General features: G+C 54.7%; 9 protein-coding genes across 9 annotated transcripts; 5 read left to right on the top strand and 4 right to left on the bottom strand.

Annotated features, from left to right (window-relative positions):
- Window positions 1-1,239: 1,239 nt before the first annotated feature.
- Window positions 1,240-2,715, top strand: CTAM01_04963 (FAD dependent oxidoreductase; the record flags this gene model as incomplete). Its single annotated transcript, XM_060520993.1, has 1 exon — window positions 1,240-2,715. The coding sequence occupies one exon, from the start codon at window positions 1,240-1,242 to the stop codon at window positions 2,713-2,715; it is 1,476 nt and encodes a 491-aa protein (XP_060384362.1).
- Window positions 2,716-3,618: 903 nt separating this feature from the next.
- Window positions 3,619-4,550, bottom strand: CTAM01_04962 (transcription factor TFIID; the record flags this gene model as incomplete). The annotated part of the gene is made up of 4 exons (XM_060520992.1): window positions 3,619-3,635; window positions 3,686-4,100; window positions 4,153-4,240; window positions 4,300-4,550. 4 exons carry the CDS (start codon window positions 4,548-4,550, stop codon window positions 3,619-3,621), a joined length of 771 nt encoding a protein of 256 aa, XP_060384361.1.
- Window positions 4,551-6,467: 1,917 nt separating this feature from the next.
- CTAM01_04961 (uncharacterized protein) lies at window positions 6,468-6,713 on the top strand (the record flags this gene model as incomplete). The annotated part of the gene is made up of 1 exon (XM_060520991.1): window positions 6,468-6,713. The coding sequence occupies one exon, from the start codon at window positions 6,468-6,470 to the stop codon at window positions 6,711-6,713; it is 246 nt and encodes an 81-aa protein (XP_060384360.1).
- A 1,019-nt stretch (window positions 6,714-7,732) lies between these two features.
- Window positions 7,733-8,244, top strand: CTAM01_04960 (uncharacterized protein; the record flags this gene model as incomplete). Its single annotated transcript, XM_060520990.1, has 3 exons — window positions 7,733-7,816; window positions 7,982-8,175; window positions 8,211-8,244. The coding sequence occupies 3 exons, from the start codon at window positions 7,733-7,735 to the stop codon at window positions 8,242-8,244; spliced, it is 312 nt and encodes a 103-aa protein (XP_060384359.1).
- Window positions 8,245-8,310: 66 nt separating this feature from the next.
- Window positions 8,311-8,883, top strand: CTAM01_04959 (uncharacterized protein; the record flags this gene model as incomplete). Its single annotated transcript, XM_060520989.1, has 1 exon — window positions 8,311-8,883. The coding sequence occupies one exon, from the start codon at window positions 8,311-8,313 to the stop codon at window positions 8,881-8,883; it is 573 nt and encodes a 190-aa protein (XP_060384358.1).
- Window positions 8,884-10,260: 1,377 nt separating this feature from the next.
- On the bottom strand, window positions 10,261-12,406 carry CTAM01_04958 (electron transfer flavoprotein-ubiquinone oxidoreductase; the record flags this gene model as incomplete). Its single annotated transcript, XM_060520988.1, has 3 exons — window positions 10,261-10,360; window positions 10,424-11,999; window positions 12,088-12,406. The coding sequence occupies 3 exons, from the start codon at window positions 12,404-12,406 to the stop codon at window positions 10,261-10,263; spliced, it is 1,995 nt and encodes a 664-aa protein (XP_060384357.1).
- A 944-nt stretch (window positions 12,407-13,350) lies between these two features.
- CTAM01_04957 (glycosyl hydrolase family 92) lies at window positions 13,351-16,144 on the bottom strand (the record flags this gene model as incomplete). The annotated part of the gene is made up of 6 exons (XM_060520987.1): window positions 13,351-14,405; window positions 14,458-15,574; window positions 15,633-15,643; window positions 15,698-15,802; window positions 15,860-15,892; window positions 15,943-16,144. 6 exons carry the CDS (start codon window positions 16,142-16,144, stop codon window positions 13,351-13,353), a joined length of 2,523 nt encoding a protein of 840 aa, XP_060384356.1.
- A 2,495-nt stretch (window positions 16,145-18,639) lies between these two features.
- Window positions 18,640-20,602, top strand: CTAM01_04956 (uncharacterized protein; the record flags this gene model as incomplete). The annotated part of the gene is made up of 4 exons (XM_060520986.1): window positions 18,640-19,361; window positions 19,447-19,969; window positions 20,059-20,384; window positions 20,515-20,602. Coding segments are annotated over 4 exons (1,659 nt in total), but the record flags the coding sequence as incomplete, so codon positions are not given.
- A 341-nt stretch (window positions 20,603-20,943) lies between these two features.
- Window positions 20,944-24,567, bottom strand: CTAM01_04955 (HECT-domain-containing protein; the record flags this gene model as incomplete). Its single annotated transcript, XM_060520985.1, has 1 exon — window positions 20,944-24,567. One exon carries the CDS (start codon window positions 24,565-24,567, stop codon window positions 20,944-20,946), a length of 3,624 nt encoding a protein of 1,207 aa, XP_060384354.1.
- Between the last annotated feature and the right edge of the window lie 4 nt (window positions 24,568-24,571).

The raw sequence follows: 24,571 nt of genomic DNA, 5'->3' as shown, positions 1-24,571 counted from the left end.
GGGCCCAACCGCGATTCGAACGCGGGGCCTCGCCCATTCAAGCTACGCTGAAGGGTTTTTAAACCCGAAGGGCGAATCATACCTCTAGACCATTGGGCCTGATGTTGCTGGATGACAGTTCCCCGCACGAGCGAGCCTAAGACCGCGAGGGCGCCTGCCTGAAATCGTGACTGCAAAAGACAGGGAAGAAGGCAGTCTCCTGATCCAAGTTGGGGGACAGTGGCGGCTATTTGAGCTCAGCCCAACAAGCCCAGCGCACTGATTTCATTTCCCGCCATCACATTGCCTGCCAGGATGACGTCGATTATCTTCCGTCAACCATCGCTCATCGCCGAGGGGAGTCCAGGAACATCAACGCTCTGCTATGCTCACCATCGTCAATTGCCATTTTCCTCTTGAGTGAGAAGAAAACCAACATATCCACTCATCCGCCGCTTACATCGGAAAAGCCAAGCCTGTACAGGTTCAAAAACCACGCGACCACGTCCGTCTCGTACTGCCGCAACACCTAACCCACCGCCAAACCTTTCCCTTCATGCAAGTGTCGGCCAACCTGCAAACCAACCTTACCGATCCCGACTATTCCCAACTGGCGGAACCCCCCACCAACACCATTGACCTTACATGATGACCCCTCCAGACTCCCCCCCATCCCACGCCTGGTCGCAGGGGAAGGCAGAAAATGGGAGAAGAAAGACACCGGTCGGCGCCCCCGCCAAGCAAGCCCGCACTCCAACAAACTCCCAGGTCTGTCCCTCGTCCGGGGTGGAGGAAAAACTTACGATACACCGATGAAATGACCCCGCCAACGCCATTTCCAGCGAGCAAGTCGACGCGAGACCTACCTTACCCCCGGGAGTCGGGAGACGCTACCGACCTCCCACCCAATTCGATAACCTAGCCCAGACTCCCCCAGCAGTCTGCAGAGGAAAGGAAGAAAAAATTTTGACCTCCGATAACGCCCTTCCCTCGTACGTGTGGCCGCGTGCGGTGAGCTTTCCGCACCGCCAATTCCCACTCCCAGAGATCGACCCGCACTATTATTTCTTCGTCCTATCCTGTCCGTCGCATTTCTTAAGGTAATGTTTTCTCTCCTGCCCTTTTGGCTTCAAAGGTTCTCAAAAGTACCTCTACCTTACCCCGTGTGATCTTCCTGCCTCCCGCTCCCGCGCCGGGTACCCGCTCCGATAGCATACGAAACTCCATCCACAGACACCAACACCAGACGAGAGCCACAAGATGCCCTCCGACCCGGCGGCGGCAGCGGCGACAGAGCCAGCACCCTCCTCCATCCTCATCATCGGCTCCGGCATCTTCGGTCTGACCACGGCCTACGAGCTCGCCCAGCGCCCACGCTACGCCTCCACAAAGATCACAGTCCTCGACCGCTCTCCGATCCCCGGCCCCAGCGAGGACGCCGCCTCCGTCGACTCCTCCCGCATCATCCGCGCAGACTACGCCGATCCGGCCTACGCGACCCTCGCCGCCGAGGCCCAGACAGAATGGCGCAAGACCGCCCACCCCTCTGACCTCGGCGCAGAGGGCCGCTACAGCCAGTCCGGCCTCTGCCTCGTCGCCGACCCCGTCGCCACGGCCTCGACATCGTACTTTTCCTCCTCCTCCTCCGCTTCAGCAGCAAAGACCAACGCCGACGCCAAGCAAAAGGCCAAGAAGACCTCGCTCGAATACGTCCGCGAAAGCTACAACAACGTCGTCTCCCTGGCAGGCAAGGACGGCGACAAGATCATCAAGGAGCTGCCCACTCCCACAGCCATCAAGGACTACCTCGGCACCCCCGAGGCCCCGGGCACATGGGGCTACATCAACCCGCTCGCGGGCTGGGCCGACGCCGGCGCCTCAATGTCCTACCTCGCGCGCAAAGTCGTGGCTCTTAACCGTGTCACTTTTGTGTCCGGCGTCGCGACCCGCCTAAACTACACACCCGACAAGTCGACCGTCACAGGCGCAACCCTCCAAGACGGCTCCGTCCTCTCCGCCGACCTCGTCGTCGTCGCAGCCGGCGCCTGGACCGGCGCCCTCGTCGACCTCTCCGGCCAGGCCATCGCCACGGGCCAGGCCGTAGGCTACATCGACATCACCCCCGACGAGCTCGAGGTCCTCCGCAAGATGCCCGTCACCCTCAACTTCAGCACCGGCCTCTTCATGATCCCCCCCTCAGGCCTGCAACTCAAAGTCGCCCGCCACGCCTTCGGCTACCTCAACCCGACCGCCATCCCCCACCCCTCGCCCCAGACCCCGCCCTCGACAAAGTCGACAGTTTCCCTCCCGGCAACCCACCTCACCGACCCGAACCTCAAATTCCCCGCCGAAGGCGTCGCCGCCCTCCGCAAAGCAGTCCGCACCATCGTCCCCATCCCCGCCATCCACGACCGCCCCTTTGTCCACACCCGCCTGTGCTGGTACACCGACACCCAGACGGGCGACTTCCTCGTCTGCCACCACCCCACCGCTCGCAACCTCTTCGTCGCCACCGGCGGCAGCGGCCACGGCTTCAAGTTCTTGCCCGTGCTCGGTCGCGAAATCGTAAACGTGCTCGAGGGCCGCGGCGACGAGGTCTTTACCGAGAAGTGGCGGTGGAGGGAGGTCAAGAGCAAGGCGGACGTGACGGATCTGTACGAGCACATCATGACGGAGGACGGGAGCCGAGGAGGCATACCTGGTCTCTTGCTGAAGCAGGAGCAAGCCAAGTTGTAGACGGAAGAATTAACACCCATCCATCCACCCAACGGAATCGCATTGATGTAAGTATATGCTGAATGTAGATACCATGTAGCGACCGTAGAGATAAAGCTGTTTAAAATGTACAGTCATGAAGTAATATCAAGAGCCACAGGGGATAGAGCTCGCGTTGAAGGAGTTGTGAGTTTCAAGTCTATTACGAGGTGTAATGAGTACGTTCGACAGTAGTACGTAGATACATCAGTCACTAGTCACCATCACAAGGCAGGCACAGACATGTAATAGAAACCGGGTGTTGGCATTGTACTAAAAGATAATGCCGACTTGTCAACTCGAATCAAACTCGCAGACTGAACGTAGAGTAAGACTTGAGTGATCGGTTATGTTGCCTGAAACTAGGCAACGATCATTGCAAAACCGGTTTCCCCCCTTCCACCAGCAGTCCCTCCCGACCTACTGTCCAGGAGGCAACTTCAACTCCGTCTCATCCCCGTTGATCATCCCCCATCCGGTCCGAGACCCCAATGCATCTAAGTCGAGTCCATTAAAAACGGCAAGGTCGACCTGCGCATCTGCCGTCGACGGTGCCACGAGCAGTCTATGTAGTGCCGCGGATTGAGAAATCTTATTCTTTTCATTTGAATCAACCACCTGACCGGAAACTTCCGGCCCAGGTTACCTCCTGTACCAACGCCAATGCAATGCAACGAAAAAGATGAAGTGAGCAGAACGTGCGTCGATGATTGTGTCACGACCATGTTGCCAGGTGACGGACGCTCGATTTTTTTTTGGGTTGTGTGCGAAAAAGAATTCGTGGTATCGTGAAAAAAGTGTCTAGTCGTACAAAGTCGGTGGTTTTGTGTATGGTGGTAGTACATCGACTGGGTCAATGATCTATCCATGTGCTCAAGTGTCTGTTTAGACCTTGCGGAAATCTAAAGAATAATTAGTAGGTGAAGACCGGAGATTAAGAAAAGGTACTTACCCTGAAGCACGGGATAGATCATCTCGAAGGCCTGGTAAATCTCCTCTCGCACCTTGGCACCGGTGAGGACGATCTTGCCGCTGACGAAGATAAGGAGCACAATCTTGGGCTTAATCATGCGGTAGATAAGACCAGGGAACAGCTCAGGCTCGTAAGAACTGAAGTTGTGATGGCGCGAAGCGAGACCCTCCAAGCGAATGGGGAACTTGATATCGCAAGAGCCGACAATGTTCTGGATCTTGAAGTCCGTGAACTTGGCGTTGAAGCCGAGCTTCTGGATGATACGGGCATACTTGCGAGACGCAAGCTTCGAGTCATCCTCGGACTTGGCACCGGTGACGACCATCTTGCCGGAAGCGAAGATCAGGGCAGTGGTCTTGGGCTCACGAATACGCATGATGACGGCAGCGAAACGCTGTTAAGTCATAGTCAGCGACAGTGCAACTCGAGTGGGCATATTGTCTCACCTTGGGGTTGTACTCTGCGTTTCTCGCGTGCAGGGCGATCGTCTTGAGGTCCAAGCGGCAGTCCAAGTTTACCGTGGCAACGATGTTCCTTGAGTAGGCGAGATAAGCCTCATTGAGCAGAAAAAAGATCACTCGTGATATACATACTGCAACGTAGGAGTCAAGCCACTGCCACCCTGTGTCGCGGCAGGCGTCGCAGCAGGTGTCGCGGGTGTCACCCCGGTACCGTTTGCAGGCTGCTGGCCGTTGGGCACAGGGATTTGTCCGTTGACGGCCGCCTTATCGCCGTTCGCCTGGGGAGGGAGCTCGTGAGCGCCGCCGGGGAACGAGAGGGAGCCGGGCGCGGTGAAAGCCTTAGCCTGCGCCGCACTCGTGGGATGGGTCTGAATCGCCTCCATGATTGCGGTGGATGGATGATGACCTGAAACCGAGAATAAGAGCAGATCTGAAGCCTTGCTAGTTAGTCTCGTTTCTCGAACCGATTGTAATAATGATAAAGAGTATGAAGTGTGGATCCAAAGATGGGGACTGTGAAGTGATAATGAAAAGATGTGAAAATGGGTCAAGCGCGGCAATATTGTGTTGATGGGAAGCTTTGGTGAAGTAAAAGATGCAACATAATGCTCGGGGGTTGGGGGGCCAATCACAGGCGCCAACCACCCCCACCGGTCTGTGGTAGATGGGAAGGCACGACAGAGATGATGGGCAGGCAAATGGAGGAAGGCACCCCGACCACGACAAGAGAGGAGAGAAAAGGAAGGAGGGCATACCAATTGTTGGAGATGAACAAATAAATGTCTCCCCTACAGTATCTGCTGGGCAGTAGGTATGTAGGTATGCGCGTGTATCTTGCGATGCGACTTTTCTTGCGATCAGTGCCGAGCTTGTGACAGCGGCGGGAACGGGATGCAAATGGATCAAATGAGGTAGGTCGACGAGAAGGTCGTGGGTTTCGTAGGCGTCGCTTCGATAATGTCGCGAATGACCCAGATGCCAGCAATCAACTCGACGTCTCTGGATACCTCGTCACGGTTCAAAGCACGGTGTCTCTATTCGGCGACGGTGCGTGCGATGTCTACAGAGTGCAACGGACTCGTTCTCGACCTGGTGTGTCGTCGGAAGGGGTTCGCGCGGGAAGTCTGACGAAGATATGTCTCGAAAGGAACGTATTCCAGTTCTTTTCTCGTCTCAGAGTACGAGATCCGGGGGGACACTTTCAGTTAAGAAGGTATACCGCCTGGGGGTTCTGAGGATTGACGGGTTCGTCGGGTGGTTAATAGGGAAAGGAAGAGAGAGTAAAAGTCGACTTCCGAGATGTGGAAACAAGAGTCGCGACAGCGAGCTGTGTTGTCCAGAAGGATCGCGAGGAAGTAGAGTGTAGGTTGATGACAGCAGATGTGTCTATCGTGGATATCGGACTTGTGGATGTTGCGATGACGATGACGACAAGGACGATGCGAAATCGTATCTCTGAGTCGTGATTGGAGGATTGGGGATGGATTGAGTGGGGGTGGAGAAGGAAGATTAGAAAGGCCGAACGTGAATGGATGACTACGCAAGGCCGTCGGTCGGAGCTTCCGCGCAAGAATTTCGAAACAAGCGGGTTGGAGGGAGGCCTGCCTCTTTATAATTTTGGCCATGGCCTACCTGAGCAGTCGCCCCAACGACACCCCCCTGCCACACAACCCAGGGGCCCCAGGCAGCCAGTGCGCGGTGGCGGTTGGTCCTGCTTGACATTGCTTGTGCTTAGCGGTCACGCTAAGGGCATGCACCCAATCAGCGCCTTGGAAAATCTTCATTCTATCTCCTTCCTGTCCCCATGTACCCCTGCTGTGACCACCCCAGCCCCTGAAGTATCGCAGCACCGCGTTTAAGGTCTCTGTACTTTGCATTGTGAAATCCATTAATTTTCAACCAAGTCGCTCTCTTTTTTTGCGACAATGCATTCTGGCCAGTGCTTACCCTTCCAGTTCCACGCCTTCCAGTCTTTCTTGATTGAATCTTTGCCTCTCCTTGCGTTGCTTTGCCTTTTACTTGCCTCTGGCGTGCCCTTCTCACAGCTGCCCAACCTGCCACTGGCCAGCTCTTGGACGTCCCTTCACCACAGAGGCTGAGATGCCCTCCCTGATGGATCCTACCTATGTCATCATCAGCTGCCATCCTCTTGTTTTTTTTTTTTTTTGGTCTTGTGCTCTGTTGCCCCGGAGCCTGCTTTCCTGCCTTCTATCCGTATATTTTTCTTCCCTTTCTTTTTTATCGTTGCCCCCTGCCAGCTGTGACTCGACTCGCTTGCCTAGGTTCCTGGCCCATCCCTGATGGCCACACTTTTTCCGTCATCGCAACCCGGCGTGATCATCCACTCCGATCGCAAGCACTTTTCTTTCCTCCTCGCTTTCATTTCGGAGCTGTGGGCAAACTGCGACCTTGACCTACCGCTTCCCTACTACAGACACGGCTTTCACACACTTGTCAGAATGCGACACTCTTTTCAGCACTGCTCGCCACGGCCTCACGACGCGACGGGCCAGCACTCAGCAGCAACAGCAACAAGACTGACATGACGGCGAAACCAACCACATCTGACAGGAGCATGACGACGATCTCATTCGCTCCAGCCATGCGCTCAAACAGAGGAATAGGAACGAATGGCGCGTATTCGTTTGTTCACACCACGCAGTACGGAGTATGGACTACGATACCGCACTGCATCCCGCGACAGCTCAGCCCAAAACCCTCCAAAAATCCAGCCGGGTAATAGGCCGTGGGCCGTGTCAAGACCATCTGGACGCCAACCAAATGCAAAATCCCACTGGCGGCGCTACCTCGTACGGGTGCCGCTACCACAAACGCTACCCATAACCCACGACCTGCCGACCCATTCCGCCATTCCGCTCGCTTCTTCCTCCTTCTTCCCAGTCTGCCAGTGCCAGGCCCGCCTGGCTGTCTATCTGTCTCGCGACTAGCCATAGTCAGAATACTCCGTACGGATACCAGTCTGTCCCAGGCAAGCCCAAGCAACATAAGCCAGGCAGGCTCCAACAGGCTCCTCAGCGCCGCGTCAGTCAGTTTCTTTGGCAGCTGCAGCACACCCACCACGACTCCAGGAGTCTAGAGTCCAACCACTGGGGGGTGTTGGCCTGGATTGACACCGACTGGGCCCCCCCTTCCATCCTCACCCCTTTCTGACCTGCCCCCCCCCCTCCCCTCCCCCCTTTTTATGATTTTTTCCAATCCTCTCGTCCCAGCAACCCAAGGGTTTTCTTCCCTCTTCCAACCCTCTTCTCTCAGTCTCCTACCACACGCTAGCGCTCTGAAACGCTGAGCCTGCCCCCTACTTTGATGGCCTCACTGACGATCACATCCGACACGAGCTCAGTCAGTGCAAAGCGGCGGCAGCGGCAAGAACAGCAACAGGAGCGAACGGCCTCTCCGTCAAACCTGTCAGAAGGGTCACCAGACCACGTTGTCGGCATGTCGCCCGGACGCGAGGACACGACACAAACGCGGGGACCGAACAACAAGGAACAAAAGGGACCGTCATGACCACCAGGCAGGAACGCGAAAACGGCAGCTATTTTTCATGGCGCCTGCACTGCTTTCGGGCATTCGCGGTCTGTTGGCAGGAATTTATGGGCCGCGGCAGCAAACAGACGGCTTGCGACGTGTGAGTCATTGACTTCAGACCGGCTCCAATCGGCCAGTGGCCAGCCATTGGTAAAGAGGGAGACGGGAGAAGGGGGAAGAGCATTGAGAAAAAGGGCTGGGTCTGCCAGTCTGATCAATGGTGCGTGTTTGTCGGTCGCCTCCTACTGCGTACTCCTCCCACCAGGCCCCCGCAACAAGACTGGCGCGTCAAGGTACTGGGTACGCGAGCCTTGCCACGCCGCGGCCCATCACTGGGGACTATACGCAGTATACCCATCTCTGGAACCCGAACTTTCGCCCGATGGAAAAACTCTGTCGACATCCATCAAAGAAGGTCCTTTTGCGACTTGTCTTTCCCCAAAGAGAACTGAATATCGTGTAAGTCCGCTCACCAGCAGCCAGCACCTCTTCAACTCGACCTTTTGTGTCCGCTTGACGTCGCTCTAGCCCAAGCATGGCTGGGCGTTGCTTCGCCATGGATGCAGAGAAAGGGCGCTTGCAGCAATATTACAGATGCAAATTTTATTGCAATCTTACAACAAGGTATCGGGTACCAGGTCTATCGCGAGACTGTGGGCAATGGTCCGTGCACGCACAAGTACCTCTGGATCCATTCCCAAGTCGAGGTACTTTGTCCACGCCTTCGGCTTTGCCCTCGCGACTCATGCATGTGTGAGCCCCATTGCCCCAAACCTCAGGCCAAGGTTTTTCCTTTTTTTTTTTTTTCTTTCTTTCACACCCCAACCTCGTGCTTGCAGCTGCGGCTTGCTGGCGTTGCTTGCCAGGTGCTTGCTTTTCTATACGGTTTTAAGGCCGCATCTCGGCCTTGCGGGCCCTACCAAAGCTCCATCTGCGCTGCGACTCATGCAACTTCAAACATCAAACTCGTACTTTGCAAGTCCGACAGCCTCGTTGGAAAATGGAGGTGGCTCACCCTCACCCTCGAACTTGACACCACCACTCCCTGAGACTGTCACCGTATGTATCCTATTTCTGCCTCCATCGCGACGCCCAAGGTTTGGCTGCCCATCGCACTGCCAATTCTCCTCGCTTTGGGCAGCGTGCAGAACCCAGCAACTGACCTAGAGTTCCCAACTAAACGTAAGAAACCAAACAAAACCCAAAGAGCTAGCTACACGACTCAATCAACTGGCACGCAAAGCACGCCATCAGACCGAGATTCAAAATAAAGATTCAAAAGAACGCTTGTCCGACTTGAAAGACTGCACTCCAGCCACTGAGACGGGCACTGAACCCGCATTCTTTCCACATTTGCAATGTGTCCCGTAGAAAAAAATCGCGGGCCTCCCCCGTTCCAGCCTCGCCCAACGCATGGAGTTCATGAACCACAAGTGTCTCGCAAGTTCGCATCGCACCCTTGGTTGTCTCCGATGTCGTTCCCTTCTCACCCCCTCCCACCTGGCCCCCCTCCCATTCCCGCATTCCGCCCGAGTCGGGGTCTACCTCCGATCGGGTGCCACTCCGCACAGTCGCAACTTGAGCACGACCTGGAAGAAATGTTATTTTTCCTGCAGGGACTCTCTCTCTCTCTGTCTCGCGATGTACGTGTCGACTTGATTCAGCAAAGGCCCCCCCTCCCTCCCTCCCTCCACCTTTCCGCTTCTCACGTGAGGGAAGTATATACTATCTCATCCATCCATACCCTCCATCGTCAAATCGCGAGCCGACGAGAACGACGTCGCGACAGTAGGGACCCCTTGCCTTTTTGCGCGCCCCTTGTCTTTCCAGAACTTCGACGTCGATGCAGGCAAGGAGACGCGTTGGGCATTCGTCTGATATGCCGCACACTGGGCACACACTGGACACACGCACACATGCAAAATACACGCTCCAAGTCGGGGCCAGCTTGCCGGACCAGCCTAGACGGGAACAATCGCGTGTGTCGTCATTCATATGTGCAAACTAAACTGCCCAGTAGGTGAGTATGGTAAGGGTATCGTTGTATCCTTCTTTGCCGATGCGGACTGATAGGGATATCCGTACTGCGTAGTCAGTTATTACTGCTGCTGCTGCTGCTGCTGGTTTGGATTGTTAGACGGTCTCTGCGCAATCACATGGCAAACTTCGACAATTTCTTTGTCATGATAGTCTGCCTTTTCCTCATTTTTGACCGGCTATTCCGGCTACGAAAACAACCTCCACCCCAAGTGCGGTTACACAAAACCCTCCATTGACACCGGTATTGTATTCGGGAAGAGGCCTCTATATGTTCAAAGCCCATGCTCTCGACACTCCCTTGCACATGTTGCCCCAACTCTTCCATCTCCCTCCGTCTTGAGCAATATCGTATAAAGATATCCCTGCTATAGTCCTTGGTTCGATCTTATGGGGGAAAAGATGTGACGGTCTTTTGTCCAGATCAGATGAGAGAAAGAACATGGCTTTTTCTATCCGGTAGTAAATACTCCCAGCCATGATGCTGATGGATATATAAAAGTGGTCTCATGACATGTAGTACTTGGGACCCTCGCCACCCTGCGGGACCTGCCAGTTGATATCCTGGTTTGGCGCCTTGATGTCGCACGTCTTGCAGTGGATGCAGCTACAAATGTAAAAAGTCAGTAAAACGTCCTCTCGTGATAGGATACCTGTAAAGGAAACGTACTTTTGCGCGTTGATCTGGAACCGCACCCCAAGCTCCTTGGTCTCGTCCTCAACATATTCATACACGCCCGCCGGACAGAACCGGTTCTCGACGCCCTTGAACTTGGGCCACGTCTCCCGCGTGTGCTTCTCCCAGTCCTTGACCTGCAGGTGCACCGGCTGGTCCTCCTCGTGGTTCGTGCCCGTGCGGCTGACGCTCGTGAGGATGTCAAACGAGATCTTGCCGTCCGGCTTGGCGTATTCAATCTTGGGGAACTTGTCCGCGCTGCCCGTCGCCGCGTGGTCCGGCGTCTTGTGCTTCAGCGTCCAGGGGACGCGACCTTTCAGGACGTACGCCTCGAGACCGGAGTAGGCGATGCCGCCGTACAGGCCCAGCGGGGTGTGGAATGAGGGGCGGAAGTTGCGGACTTCTTTGAGTTCTTTCCAGATGGAGGATTCGCGGAGCTTGTCTTCGTAGTCATACAGGAAGACGGTGTCGCGCGGCTTCTCCTCGGCCTCCTCTCCCTCTCCCTCCTCCGCTACCGCGCTGCTGCTGGACGACGAGGAGAGTGCGTTGAAGGCGGCCTCGGCGGCGAGCATGCCCGACTTCATGGCGTTGTGAGTACCCTTGATCTTGGGCAGGTTCACGAATCCAGCCGAGTCACCAATCAGCGCGCCACCGGGGAACGCGCACTTTGGGATCGACTGGAACCCGCCCTCAATCAGAGCGCGCGCGCCGTATGTGAGGCACTTGCCACCCTCGAGGACCTCCTTGTACATGGGGTGGTGCTTCATCTTCTGAAACTCGCCGTAGGGCGAGACCCAGGGATTCTCGTAGTCGAGCGCGACGACGAGGCCGATGCTCACCAGGTTGTCCCCGAAATGGTACATCCAGCCGCCGCCGTACAGGTCCTTGGACAGCGGGTAGCCCATGGAGTGCGTGATGGATCCCTTTTGGAACTTTTCCGGCTGCACCTCCCACACCTCCTTGATTCCCAGCGCGTACGTCTGGTGCTGGCTATCGCGGCGCAGGTCGAATTTCTTAATGACCTGCTTGCTCAAGCTGCCGTGACACCCCTCGGCAAAGAGCGTGCAACGCGCGTGGAACTCCATGCCGCGCTCAAACGCGTCCTTTGGCTTCCCGTCACGGCCGATACCGAGGTCGTTTGTCGCGACGCCCTTTACGCTGCCGTCAACCTCGTTGTAGAGCACCTCGGAGGCGGCGAAACCAGGGTACACCTCGACGCCGAGCTCCTCGGCGCGGTCGCCTAGCCACTTTGTGAACTGGTTGAGCGAAACAATGTAGTTCCCGTCGTTGTGCATCTGCGGCGGGGTCGGTAAGGGGATCGCGGCCGACTTTGTGAGGAAGCGCATGCGGTCACCGCCGGCGGGCGTGGCGTACTCGAAGCGGTCCGGGTTGTCCTCGGACAGCCAGTCCGGGATGAGCTCGTCAATGGCCGTAGGCTGGATGACGGCGCCCGAGAGAATGTGGGCACCCATCTCGCCGGCCTTTTCGAGGAGGAGGACGCGGAAGTCTTCGTTGCCGGCTTCGTTGGCGAGCTGCTTGAGTCGGATCGCGGCGCTGAGACCAGCGGGGCCTGGAGCGTTGAAGGCATTGTCAGCTCAATTGGGATCCAGACACAAAATGTATAGCACGAGGGCGTTGGGGGTGGAATGGTTCCGTACCGCCGCCTACAATGACAACGTCGACCTCATCTGCTTCACGCTCAATCGTTGCCGGATCGAATTCGTCGTCCTCATTGCTTCGTCGTGTCCTACTCGTCGTGAAAGTGCGTGCGCCAAGAGGCCTGAAGATCGTAACGCCCGCAGAGCCCCGTGTAGATGGTATCCTGCCAGTCGTGCTTCTTGACTGGGTTGTTGAGCTGGTGGTAGCCGTGGTGGCGAGTCCTGCTTGAGCGGGACGTGTAGCCCGGAATCGACACCTTGAGAGGTTGCGCGTGCTGCGCTGAAGACTCCTCGCGAGAGGTGACGCCGAGGTATTCATCTTGGCTACGGAAATATGTGCGCGAGCGTATGTATATGCTTGAGTTGATCGTGTCGTAGATCGGGACTGTCCCTTTCTAGTGAACCGGACTATCACAAGGAACGTCCAAGTTGGCGTGGGCGTGGTTTCGCTCCGTTCGGTTCCCTCGTGCGCTTTGAGAGAGGGAAGCCGAGGGAAAGCTAGTGACGCGGGCGCAATTGGTGTTTCTCTCACTCGACCAAGTCACTCTGTGGTTCGTCAATTAGGCAGTGGTGTGGTTGAAGTCTAGCAGCGGAACCCAGAGAAACAAGAAAAAAAATGGCGGCGGATCTTTTTCAATTACAGTAGACGGCACACTGGGGATCTTGACGAGCTTCGTTCCCTCCCCCCGTCTCTAATACGTAATGCGAGGGGTGGTCAAAATGCTTGTAACTTGCCGTCCACCAGCTCGGGCCCTGTGGTTTCCTGTGGGTGGTGATAGCCGAGAGAAACCGGTCGATGGTGTTTGGACTCGGTCAGTACTTGCACAATACAGCCATCTGTAGCTCAACCAGCAGGTAGACCCTCGGTATCCTTGGATGCTCTTTTTACAGCTGAAAGGTACCTGCGTATCAACGGCCGGGAGAAGCCGAGTGACTTCAAGCAGGTCAAGTAACCGTCGGACGCTGCAAAGAGTTTAACGTCTGGGGCGCCGAGCTGCAACCGTCCAATCACCGTCTGCAAATTTCAAATGTGAGCTGGGTCCCTCCGATGTCGTTTCGGCTGCAGGGGCACCTGTTGCCGTCGGCGTAGCCTTCATTTTGGCCGAACACAGAATGTTTAACACTGATAATTGCGAAGTTGAGAACAAGACATTTGTGGGTGCATTTACTCTATGCAATTTTATATAATTACTGGGCACAGTCAAGCCATGCTCACATGACTCTATTGACGCTGTTGTTTTGTTTATACACCTTCAAGCGCTATCAACCTTGGGTTCGAGACGGCGCTATTGTCTTTGGTGTCGCTGCATAGCTGGGAGGCACATCTTCCTCTCTGGTACCCCAATCGCTCTCCTTCGTGCCGACGGTCAGCTCCAACACACCGCCGTGGTAGAAGAACTCGTGGTTTATCCAATTCTTCGTGTACGGTTTTCCGTTCAGGGTGGCGCTTTGAATGTAGATACCCTCGGCTAGTTCTTTGTCATCCTTTGCGACCTTTCGGATAACAGCGGGCTTAGGACCCCGGCTCTTGAGCCGCACCTCGGGGAAGAATGGCGGGGTGACGAGGTACACGTCCTGCCCCGCGACGGGGAAGAACCCCATCATGGCAAGCGCACTGAAAGCGCCCATTGCACAGTCATCATTGCCAGGGATGCCGTTGATCGTGGCGTTGAACTGCGAAGGAATGTAGCTCCGTGTGGTGCGCGAGCTGAGGCCGGGTCTACCCGCATAATGGAACTGGAACACCGTAAGGAACGCCTGTTCGTTGCCCATGTAGACAATGTTGCCGCTGTGGTAGTATTCGAGCCTGTCGACAAACGCATCCCGACCTCCCATCAGCTTGATCAAAGTTGCCATATCCTGCGGTGCGAAGAACGAATACAGCCAGGGTGAGCCCTCGTATGTCGCCTGGGCAGTGTCGAAGTAGCAGAGATGCTGTTCGGTATTGGGCGAACAGACACGCGTGTTCTGGTACGTAAACGAGCCATTCATCAACTTCGGCATCAGGAATCCCATGTACTTCGTCCTCTCGATCTCCTTCTTGTCCTTGTCTTGGATGATGTCCTCTTGGGCCGGATTCCAGAGGTTCTGCCAGTTTGCGCTGCGCTGCATGTATTTCTCAAAATCTTCTTTGTGGCCGAGTCCCTGGGCCATCTCGGCGATGCAGAAATCGTCGTACGCGTACTCAACGGTCCGAGAAATAGACCTGCTGTGTGGTCCGGTCGATACTTTGTCCATATGATCCTGTGCGATGTATCCCAGACCAAACCAGCTTTGCAGATTGCCGCGGCCTTCGACGCCATAGTGCTGCGGGGCCACTGAAGAATTTATGTTAAAGACTGTTTCGTTGTAGGAATCCTAATCACGTACCTTCGGCATCAGAGACCACAGCCTCATATGCGGTCTTCCAGTCAACCCCGTTGGTTATGTTCTTTAAGTATGCGTCTGCGATCACGATATCCGCGTTCGATCCTCCTTGGCTAAACCCCTTGCAGAAAGACATTCTGCAGTCTGGAAGCTTGCCAACAAATCTGAAGATATCTAGGAGTGTTCGTACCATCTGTGTCTGAGCTTCGGGATCTATGATCGTCAGAAGTGGATGCTGTGCTCGGAATGAGTCCCAGATGCAGTAGAACGAGTCAAAGTACGGTTCGGACGACTCCCACAACGGGTTTTCGCCAGTGTAGTTCTGCGGTGACAGCAGACTGCGATATAGACCCGACCAGAAAACAGTCTTCATGTCTTCACTGACGCCTTCCGTGCTAACACCCACCGTTGAGAGCTTTTCAGCCCAAGTCGATTCCGCAGCACGCACGCTACCGTCAAAGTCGAATTTGGGGATATCCCTCTCGGCATTCTCGCAGGCTTTGTTGACAGAGATAAAAGACAGGCCGACTCTGGCGAGGATCTGGTTATTTGTGGGACGCTCAAATTGCAGCCACGCGCCAGCGGCGCCGGTAGGGTTGTGAATGCCACGCGTGAACTCGGCTAGATATTTGTCTGTCACGCGCGGGTTGTCCCCCTCGAAGACGCCAGATTTCCGAATAGGGGCGCCCTGGAAGTCGGCGCAGAAAAATGCTCTGTAGCTGCCCTGACCGAAAGAGGGTCTGAAGGTGCCGTCACCAACGACGCGGCCAGACTCGTACACTTGAATGCCTCCGCTCGATCTGCTCTGGGCAATGTCCGTGAGGTCAATGAGAATTAAAGGGCTACTCACGACTTCAACCGTGTTGAGGTCCGCTGCGTTTTCGTAAGATACGGTATCGTTTGGTGAGAAGTTGAAGCGGAAGAGAGTTGTCCGTTCCCCTGCCGTCATCTCGGCGCCAACAGTATTGGAGATATTGACAGCAAAGTAGCCTGGACGGGCCACGATAGAGTTGTTTACGCGCCAGAGGCTTCGTGATTCTGTTGTGAAGTTGCAGGCCATGTAATCGTCATTGGGGCATCCAGGATGAGGGAATAGAGGGAAATTGCCTAGAGAAGGTGACTATTCGAACGTAAGTAAGACGATATAGAGTTGGGCCGATAGAATGAGTAATTCTTACACCTCCGGTTCCTGTTTAGATCAATCAGCATTGTGATCAGATAAACAGATGTTGTGGTGACGTACCAGAGTCATGTAAATGGGAGAAGCCGGTAATTTTGGAGTTGTCAGATACCCAGCCAGCCGCATTCTCGGCTCTGGAGTCCGTGTCTGCACAGGCTTTGGCCATGCCTAGTGGAAATGTCAGAAAAAGTTGTGCGCCGTGATCAAAGATGCCGTATCACTCACCATACGGTAATGATGCACCAGGAAACACATGGCCTGATGTTTCGTCAGATGTATACCAGATTATATTAGGCAACCCGACTGACCTCCGTTGGTGGTTCCGATTAACGGATTGACGTATCTCAGTACGGCTCGCTGTGCTCTGAAATCGGACTTGGTGCTGATTAGGTTGATGAAGCCTCGTGTCCCGGAGAGAGGCCACCATAGGACCAGACAGATGACAACAGCAGCGAATACCGCCAGTCGAACAGGTCGGGACAGACCGATGGCTGGGACGAGGAGGGCCATCTTGGACTGGAGTCAAAGGTCGCCGTTCGATTAATGACCAGCAGCCACCAGATGCCCTTAAATCAAGAGTTGAAATAGTTGAACAGAACTTCTGCCCATCAGAATGCCTCCAGGGCCGGACGAAGACTAGTTCGCCGAAGTGATTGATCTGCTTATGCGGTCATGGGGATGTGACCTCAACAAAAATCTGGCGATGAGTTAGTGCATGTCGGTGAGGACTGCCCGGATCACACCAAACCAAAAGAATTGTAATTGTTGATAAAAGTGGTGGAAGTTGAAAGTTGACGATGAAGAAGTCAGAGCTGCAAACTAAGTGGAGACGGCTCCTAAAGGTAGACCAAGGGGATAGTCGAATGTTTCTGGCCTGACGTATGTACGGATAGCTGGTTGGAGCTTGGTAGGGATGGATGACATTCCTTGGTGTGCGATACAACTTGATTCGGAAAGTGACGACTGACGAAATGAACAACAATTCCAGCTTCAGCTGAAGTCAGAAGTCAGGCAAGTCTCGGCAGCTCGTGCTTCGCTCCGTCCCTTTGGTTCAAAGCGGATTCATGCAGCAAGTGCGAACGATAATGATGAGATTTCGAACGGTTAAGCTCGAAGCTTCAAGGCACATGCCGCGGAAGGGGTAACAGGACACATGTTGAGAGACATGTGGGCAGGCAGTCCTTGTTTAAGAAGCCCTCCGCTACTTAGTTTCGTCCATGACAATTCACCCGATGGGATGGATGGATGGGGGCAAACAAGGGTTCTATTTTTTTCTTCCCCTACGAATACCGTATTACTCCATGTCTTTCCGCCTCCTGAAGTGTCTCGCTCTGGAGCCACCAGCCCAAAACGGTAACCTTGTCGACGCCAATACGCAGTAGAGTAGCTGGACCACCAATTGACTTGATGGATCATCTGCAGCTGGCCGGCCCTTTTTTGAGATGGCGATACCTATTGCCTTGTGGATACAAGCTTGGCACCCATTTAGATTGCGGAATCTCTGCTCCAAAGTCCCAGTCTGGCTAGGGCTGAGGGGGGAAATAGGTCATGTAGGTGTCGAAATCTGGCCCGAATAGCGTACCATGTCGTGTCTGCAGGATGAAGCGACGCCAAATCAAGCAGGTCTGACGGGCTGATGAGCTGAGGTAGCACAGCTGCAGAGCCTGATCAGTGATGGGGGCCGCGTTGCAGTAACCTTGCCTTGAGCTGCTTGAATTACCAACCTGGTCGTCACAAATAAGGTTAAATGTTAGTGCAGTTTGTGCCGAGTCGCCGAGTCAGCCGTCCACAAGCCATTTCTCACAATAACGCCGCCAGAAATACTTCCCATAGTGTAGAACACTCTGTGGCTCCGTCTCCAAGACAAAGAGCCACGTGCTCCGAGTTGGCCCCCTTCCACAACGCACCGTTTCTTGTCATCATCTTCTTCTTCTTTCCCTGCTCTCTTCATCGGCATGCCTTCATTCTCACACTGACGCTCCGTGGTCCAGGACGTAGTCCGATTTTCTGTAACGGTCAGGTCCATTATAGCGCAAAGTTTCTCGTTTGCTGGCCTCGTCAGATATCCTGCGACTACCTCAGAAGCCGAGCATAGATCATCCCGACTTGGCTCTGGTTTCCAGTGGAAAGTCCAAGCGGACGCTTATCCGCGCTCAGTTCCACCACGAGCACATTCTACCCAAGATACATCAACAGAAAGCTTCTGGAACATGTCTTCGCAGCAACTTTTGTTCGAGCAATCCGGTCCGACAGCGCGGTGGACCTCTCTCCCCCACCCATCCATCTCATACAATGCATACTGCGTCTTCCTTCATTGGAGGATACCTGCCTGCGAACCACCACCACAATGCACGGCGCCGAGTGGCTGCCGCTGGGCTAACGTTACCGTCTCTTAGCTGGAGATCCAACAGCTGCATCAAGGCGGAGAACCCTGTTCCTCCATCCTGCCATCCTGGCTCCAACTGCCTCGATTCATTCTTGACCTCTCCCACCGGCTATTCTGGAAGCTTGAGTCGGGGACAATCCTTGTCTGTCAAGAAGCGTCAGGGTCCCATCAGCGTTTGAGAGCCAGCTCATACCGACCATGCCTATCTATTCCCACTGCCTTGTTGAAGCTCGCCGACGCATTCAAAACACAATTCGTGGCCTGAGCTTCGTGGACAGTCTGGGCTGCTCGATGCTAAAACGTCGCGGAAGCCCATGGACTCTCTTTCACAGACTTGAGCGTTGGTTTACTTCAACCTACCCACCTCACCCGGAATATCTTCTTCGTCCTGGTCTTTTCCCCATTCTTGTCCCCCACTTTGACGTACTGGCAGACTTGCGGTGGGCACACTAACAAGCAAAACGACATCATTTCCTCCTGCAATACGACAACGTTCTCTTATTAGTCTCCATATACAACGTTTCCTCCCCCGCATCTTGATCATCTCCCCCGCTCATCATCCAAGGTCACGCGAACTGTAGTTCATCCTTGGATCAGAGGAACATGAGGACCCGGACAGGCACTTGACCAACCCCTCTCCGGCTCTTTTTATAATGATGCCCTGTCCGCCGAGGGCCAGGCATCGCGACGTCCGGCGGTCGTGACCGCAACCTCGTTGGAAAAACACCTTTCCATAGTCATCATGGCCCTCTTATACGGCCTCGCCTTCGCCGGCCTGGCGGCAGCTAATCTCAGACCCAACTGTCCTCACTTCACCGACTACGCGGCAACGCTTCACGAACCCTTCTCAGAAGGCGTCCATAAGCTAGCCTACCAGCGTCCCCCGCCAGAATGCCGCACGGCCAGTTATCCCGAGGTCGAGAAGACCATCACCGAGATGAAGGCTCTCGTCAAAGATCCAGACCTCTATCGTCTCTTTGAGAACACGTTCCCGAATACTCTTGACACTACCGTCGCTTGGACCGGTGCTGCCGAAGATAATGCAGACGAGGAGCTCAGCTTCATCATCACCGGTGACATCAACGCCGAGTGGCTCCGGGACAGCAGTAATCAGTTGCAGAGCTACCGCTCTCTACTTACACGCAACTCCTCGGCCGGTTCCCTCGCTGCCCTATACCGCGGCGCAATTAACCTCCAAGCTCGCTACGTCCGCTTTGCGCCTCACTGCAATGCCTTCCAACCACCAGCGGAATCCGAAATAGCCCCCACAGACAACGAGGCCGGCGGCGCGTCAGATCACATCTACCCTCAGTACCCGACCTACTCCTTCTTCGAGTGCAAGTACGTGGATCCCCCCCCCCCCCCCTTTGTCCCGGCCCGTCCCTCAGATCCTCGAAGCCCCGTCCAACTAACACGACACATCAAGATACGAGCTAGACTCCCTCGCCGCCTTTCTCCAGCTCTCCCACGACTACCACGCCGCCACGGCGGACAAGGACTTCTTCGCCCGCTTCAACTGGTCCAAAGCCGTCGCCGTCCTCCTCAACACCACAGACGCCCTCCGCACGGGAACCTACGCCGCAGACGGCACCCTCAACCCCTCCCCGGCCCTCTTTGAGCGCCGCGCCGTCTCCGCCTCCGAGACCTTGTCCAACAGCGGCAACGGCGCCCCGACCCAGGCCGGCACGGGAATGGTCCGCAGCTTCTTCCGCCCCAGCGACGACAGCTGCATCTACCAGCTCTTCGTCCCGGCCAACATGATGTTCGCGCGCTACCTCAACTCGTGCGCCGAGATCATGGACGGCATCGACGCCGGCCTCGCCGAACGCATGAGGGAGTCGGCTAAAGTCGTCCGCGAGGGCATCGAGGCGCACGGGAAGACGACGCACCCCAAGTTTGGCGAGATTTACTCGTACGAAGTCGACGGCTTCGGCAGCCACAATATCATGGTCAGTCCCTCCTCCCGACCTCACTTACACCCCCCCCCCCCCCCAAAGAAAAACGCCTTTCTTTGCATTGATCTAATACACAACCCCAGGACGACGCCAACATCCCCTCCCTCCTCTCCGCCCCTCACTACGGCTACCTCTCCGCCTCGGACCCAATCTACCAAAACACCCGCCGCTTCGTCCTCTCCACCTCGAATCCCTACCAGATGCGCGGCCCCGTCCTCAACGCCACCGGCGGCCCCCACATTGGCCCGGGAAACGCCTGGCCCATGGCCCTCATCGCCCAGCTCATGACCTCGGACGACGACGACGAGATCGCCGGCGGTCTGCGCCAGCTCGTCGCCTCCACCGATCGTCTAGGCCTCATTCACGAGTCTGTGAACAGTCACGACGCTTCCAAATGGACTAGATCATGGTACGTGATTTGTGTTTTTTTGTTTTTTTTTTTTTTTTGCTACGAAAAAGTCGTGGTAAAAACGCTGCGCTTATGCTCCCTCACCCTACCCCGATATAGGACTGGGATTTTGCTAACGAGGTGTCTGTAGGTTCGCATGGGCGAATGGTCTCTTTGGACAGATGATGCTAGATCTGAGAGAGAGGAAGCCGCATCTTCTTGAGAGAAGTTATCAGTAGAGCGGTCGAAATGTTGCTACATATGTCATATAGTGCCCATTGTGTTTCATACATATCTTTGGGGTAATGACCGCTAGCAATGTTGCCCCTACATAGTGCTAGTATAGTAGATATGCAAAGAAAGTGCCCATTCAGGGCTGGTATCACACCCACTGCCATCTACAGACTAAGACTCTATGCCACGTGATAGCATCTTCGCATCGTAAGCCACAAACCTACAGGCCTTTTTGCGGTGCAGTAAAATGATACATTTGCATTTTTGAACACTAGTGATCTGCTCTATCTTCACGTCATAACGTCATGAATGCCCGTCCAGCACACTCTTCTAGGCTACCGCTCGCTCAGCTGAGATCGAAACCAGCTCCCGAGGAAACCGCATAGAGCAGCTTCTGTCTGAGAGTCTCCTGGTTCTTGTAGCGCGGCAACTTCAGTAAGTTGACACAGGTGCTGGTACTGGGCAGTCTCTCCTGATCCTCCCCTCCATCCCTGATACTGAACCGCGGGCTGAGCTGCGAGAAGCCTAGCAGAGGTGCTCGTGGCGTACTCGTAACGTACTTAAGCACGTCGCGCCGCTCCCGGTCGGAGAAGCTGGCCATGACTTTCCAGAATAGCTGAACCGTGGGGTGCTCCAGTCCGTCGTCCCCAATCTCATACAAGCCTGAGTAGACCGTGTTCTGACGCAGATCTTCAATGTCGATTTCGGAGCTGTCGCCTCCCACGAGACGCTGCAACTCGTTTTGATTGAACATTGAAAGCCACGCAGGGGCAATGATCGACCGAAGACCTCGAAGGAAAGCGGCCGTTTGCTGTGCGGGTTGGGCAACGAGGCGATGACGAGCAACGTAGGAAATGTAGAGGAGGCGGTTATCGTTGGTAACGGTAACATTCTCACCATTTGGGATCAGATTCCGCGTGACAGTGCGAACAGGTTCCCCTGGCAAAGACACCTGATCATTAAGCGTGAAGTCCAATGCCCAATCCGCAACATTCCCGTGATGGTTCTTGAGGCGCAACATGCCCTGGTACAACTCCTCATCCAGGTCCCTGAGGTCGTTCACATTGCCCCTGTAGCTGTTCTCTCCGGTCTGGCCCGAGATCCATTTCAGGAGGAAGAAGCCAGCAAACGCAATGTCAACCAGAATCCCTTCGTACATGCACTTGCCTACAATCCGGCCGAGGAACTCGAACTGGCGGAGTAGACTCTGGACTTGGTCTTGCCATTCGGCTGAGCGTTCTGGAACTCCAGCTCGTTTCAACACCTGCCTGAGCTCGTCCATTGCAGTCGGGTTGGGGTACAGGAGCCCCTTGCTGTTGGCCGTGAAAAGCGAAATGCCATCCCTTGGCCCGAACGCTTCTGTCGTGACGCTTGTGAGGAACTCTTTAGTAACTCCGCCACCATCGATGCCAGCTTCGACCGTATCGAATTGGTCGACAAATTGGATCTGTATAGGTTCTTTGAGGCCTTCGCCAAGCTCATAGAATTGCTCAAAGGCATCCTTAAACACCTGACCTCTTCTGATTTGGCCATGATGTCGCCCAGCTGGACTGCGTCCGGAGGAACGCAGAGGATTGTGCAGCATCGTCATTCTCCACTGATCAGCATCCATGCCCTCCCTCCGCTTGTGTTTGTCAAGATAGACAAATTGGCGGAAAATCTGGACACGGGTATCGAATGGAATGACAAATGGCATGTGTCTCAGAATCTCCAATTTTGGCCCGATCACGGCGAGTAGACGATCCCTCTGTGCTTTGCGTTGTTGAGCCCGAAGCTTCTCAATTTGTGCATGCCGTGATACTCGCTGTCCGGCTACGGTGTGAATAATACCGCTGTGCAGCCCACCCATATTCGCGTCTTCGTCAACCTCGCCGTCTTCGTCGTCACTAGAGTCGGAGACTTCGTTCTGTCGTTCTTGTTCAGCGACAACAGCACTGACAAACCCCTCCATATCAAATTTCGATGTCATGAGCCAGTGGTCTCGGGGCAAAAATGGCCGTCGAGAATCTCGTTCGTACAAAAGTCGTAGTGCCGTAGTTACGATGCTACGCAGGCTACCGAGGTCAAGTCTCGTATCAGCCGCATTGGCTCTGGGGTCTTGGCTTCGAGCCTCCTTCGAGGTTTTAGCGGTATTACTACTGCCGCTTCCAAAGTACGACTCAAGTTGTGTCATCGAGATCGGCTCGGAATGTTGGATGCCTTGCAAAATGTCCGCGGCGTTGTAATGTAGCGTGAAAGCTAAGTGCTTGAGCACAATGGTCAAATTCTTCACTTCGCTGAGAGAAAGTCCGCATGCTCGTAGACGAGACGTTGGTCCCTCAGTTTTGATTATGTCAGGGAAGATACCGCTGAAAAAGTCTTCGTCGTCGCTCAAGCGAAGAATAAAGATGTAGAGCTCGAGGAAAAGAAGGACAAGTCTCCATTCTTGCTCATGCGAGTCACTTGACTTTGACGATTTTGACAAGTAGTCGCGCAGCAGGACTTGTACCGATGCCGAGTTTTGCAAAATCTGCTTGTGAATGGTGGTCTGGCTCATAGCCTGCCAAAGAAACTGGATTGTCGGCAAACTTCCCAAGCCCGTGCTAACATCTCCTAGGAAGAGCCGCATACGGATATCATCGCCCTGGCTTGGAAAACAACGGAGAAGAGTGAGAATGTACCCGGACAGCAAGCTGGCGCTTTGGAACTCATGACTTGAGGATTGAGAGCCAAAATTACTGGATAATGTGAGCGACTTTCCGAGTGTAGGAAAAGGATTCACTAACGTAGTGAGCTCGGCCAAAAGCGCCGAAATTCCATCTCGGTTGACTAGAGATGTGAGCTGATTGGTGATGTATGCAGGCAATGGGCGGATCAACGACTCATCCGGGTTGCTAGAATCCACATTCATCGAGGCCGGATCGGCTACTCGAACAGATAGTCGCAAGCTGATTTCTGTGGACAAACTCGAAAGCTGAATATGCAATGTGTCTAGGTGCTTAAGCCCCTGGCTCTTCGGTGCAGCCCTTTGGTATAAGCCAACGAAATGTGCAAGAAGCCAAAGTTGGGCTTCCCTTTCAACGCCGCGTATCCGTCCGTCACTATATATTCTTTTGATAGCTGAGGCGAGTCGATCGGATTCGAGATTTTCGGAAATGACTTTCGAGTGCTCTTCGACAAGATACAGGTCATGACGAGTCAAGAAGGACAGCGCAAATGCCTCGTAAGCGGCCACCAGATACTCATCAGTGGATGCAGCTTGGAGCGACACGAGGAGAGCTTTCGAAGTCGACTCTAAAGCTGCCGTATCCATCTCCGGTACTCCACATATCTCTGCCAGGGCTGTATAGTACTGTCGAAATGATTTAGAAAGTGAATCAGGGGCAACACTTATGATGTGTGTTAGGAGGCTGAGAAAGAGTCGGATCTCGTTGTTTTGACTGCTAGAGGCAGTGTTAGTGGACATCGAGCGTTGTTCGGAGATGGACACCAACGATTTCTTTGTTTGTTCGCCTAGAGCATCCACAAGTATCCGAACAAGACGTGCCAGCCTGGGTGCAGGAAGGTGGCTAGGGGCAAGGCACTCGAGGTTGGTCGTGTTTAGTTCTCTCGCAAAGAGCACCAAGCGTTCAACATCGTCGGGTCGGGTCTGGAAGGTTGTCAACAGCAGTGGCAACGCCGTCGCTAGTCTCTGCTGTGTACCAAGGTCCGAGGTACTCGAGTACAGAGTATCAAAGGCGTCCCGGCGAGAGTCTCGAAGCCGCCTCCTAACCCTGTGGCCCCTCCATGTTTTCTGAATCTTCTCGGAGGCTTTCAGCCTGTCTCGATCCTGCTGTCTCTGTGCGCGTTCGGCTTGAGCATTAGAAACGGTCTTAGAGGCTCCTGAGCCTGCGGCAGGCGTCCATGATGTTGCGGCAAAGGGATTGAGGCTCTGGCCACTGAGGTTCACATTCCGGGGGCGTCGGGAGTTGCCCGTGAAGGTGGGAAACATGTTT

Source organism: Colletotrichum tamarilloi, assembly GCF_030869305.1.
Source record: "Colletotrichum tamarilloi strain Tom-12 chromosome Unknown Scaffold_12.1, whole genome shotgun sequence".
NCBI lineage: Eukaryota > Fungi > Ascomycota > Sordariomycetes > Glomerellales > Glomerellaceae > Colletotrichum > Colletotrichum tamarilloi.
Note: the sequence above shows the minus strand (reverse complement) of the source record. Positions and strands in the feature narration are given on the sequence as shown.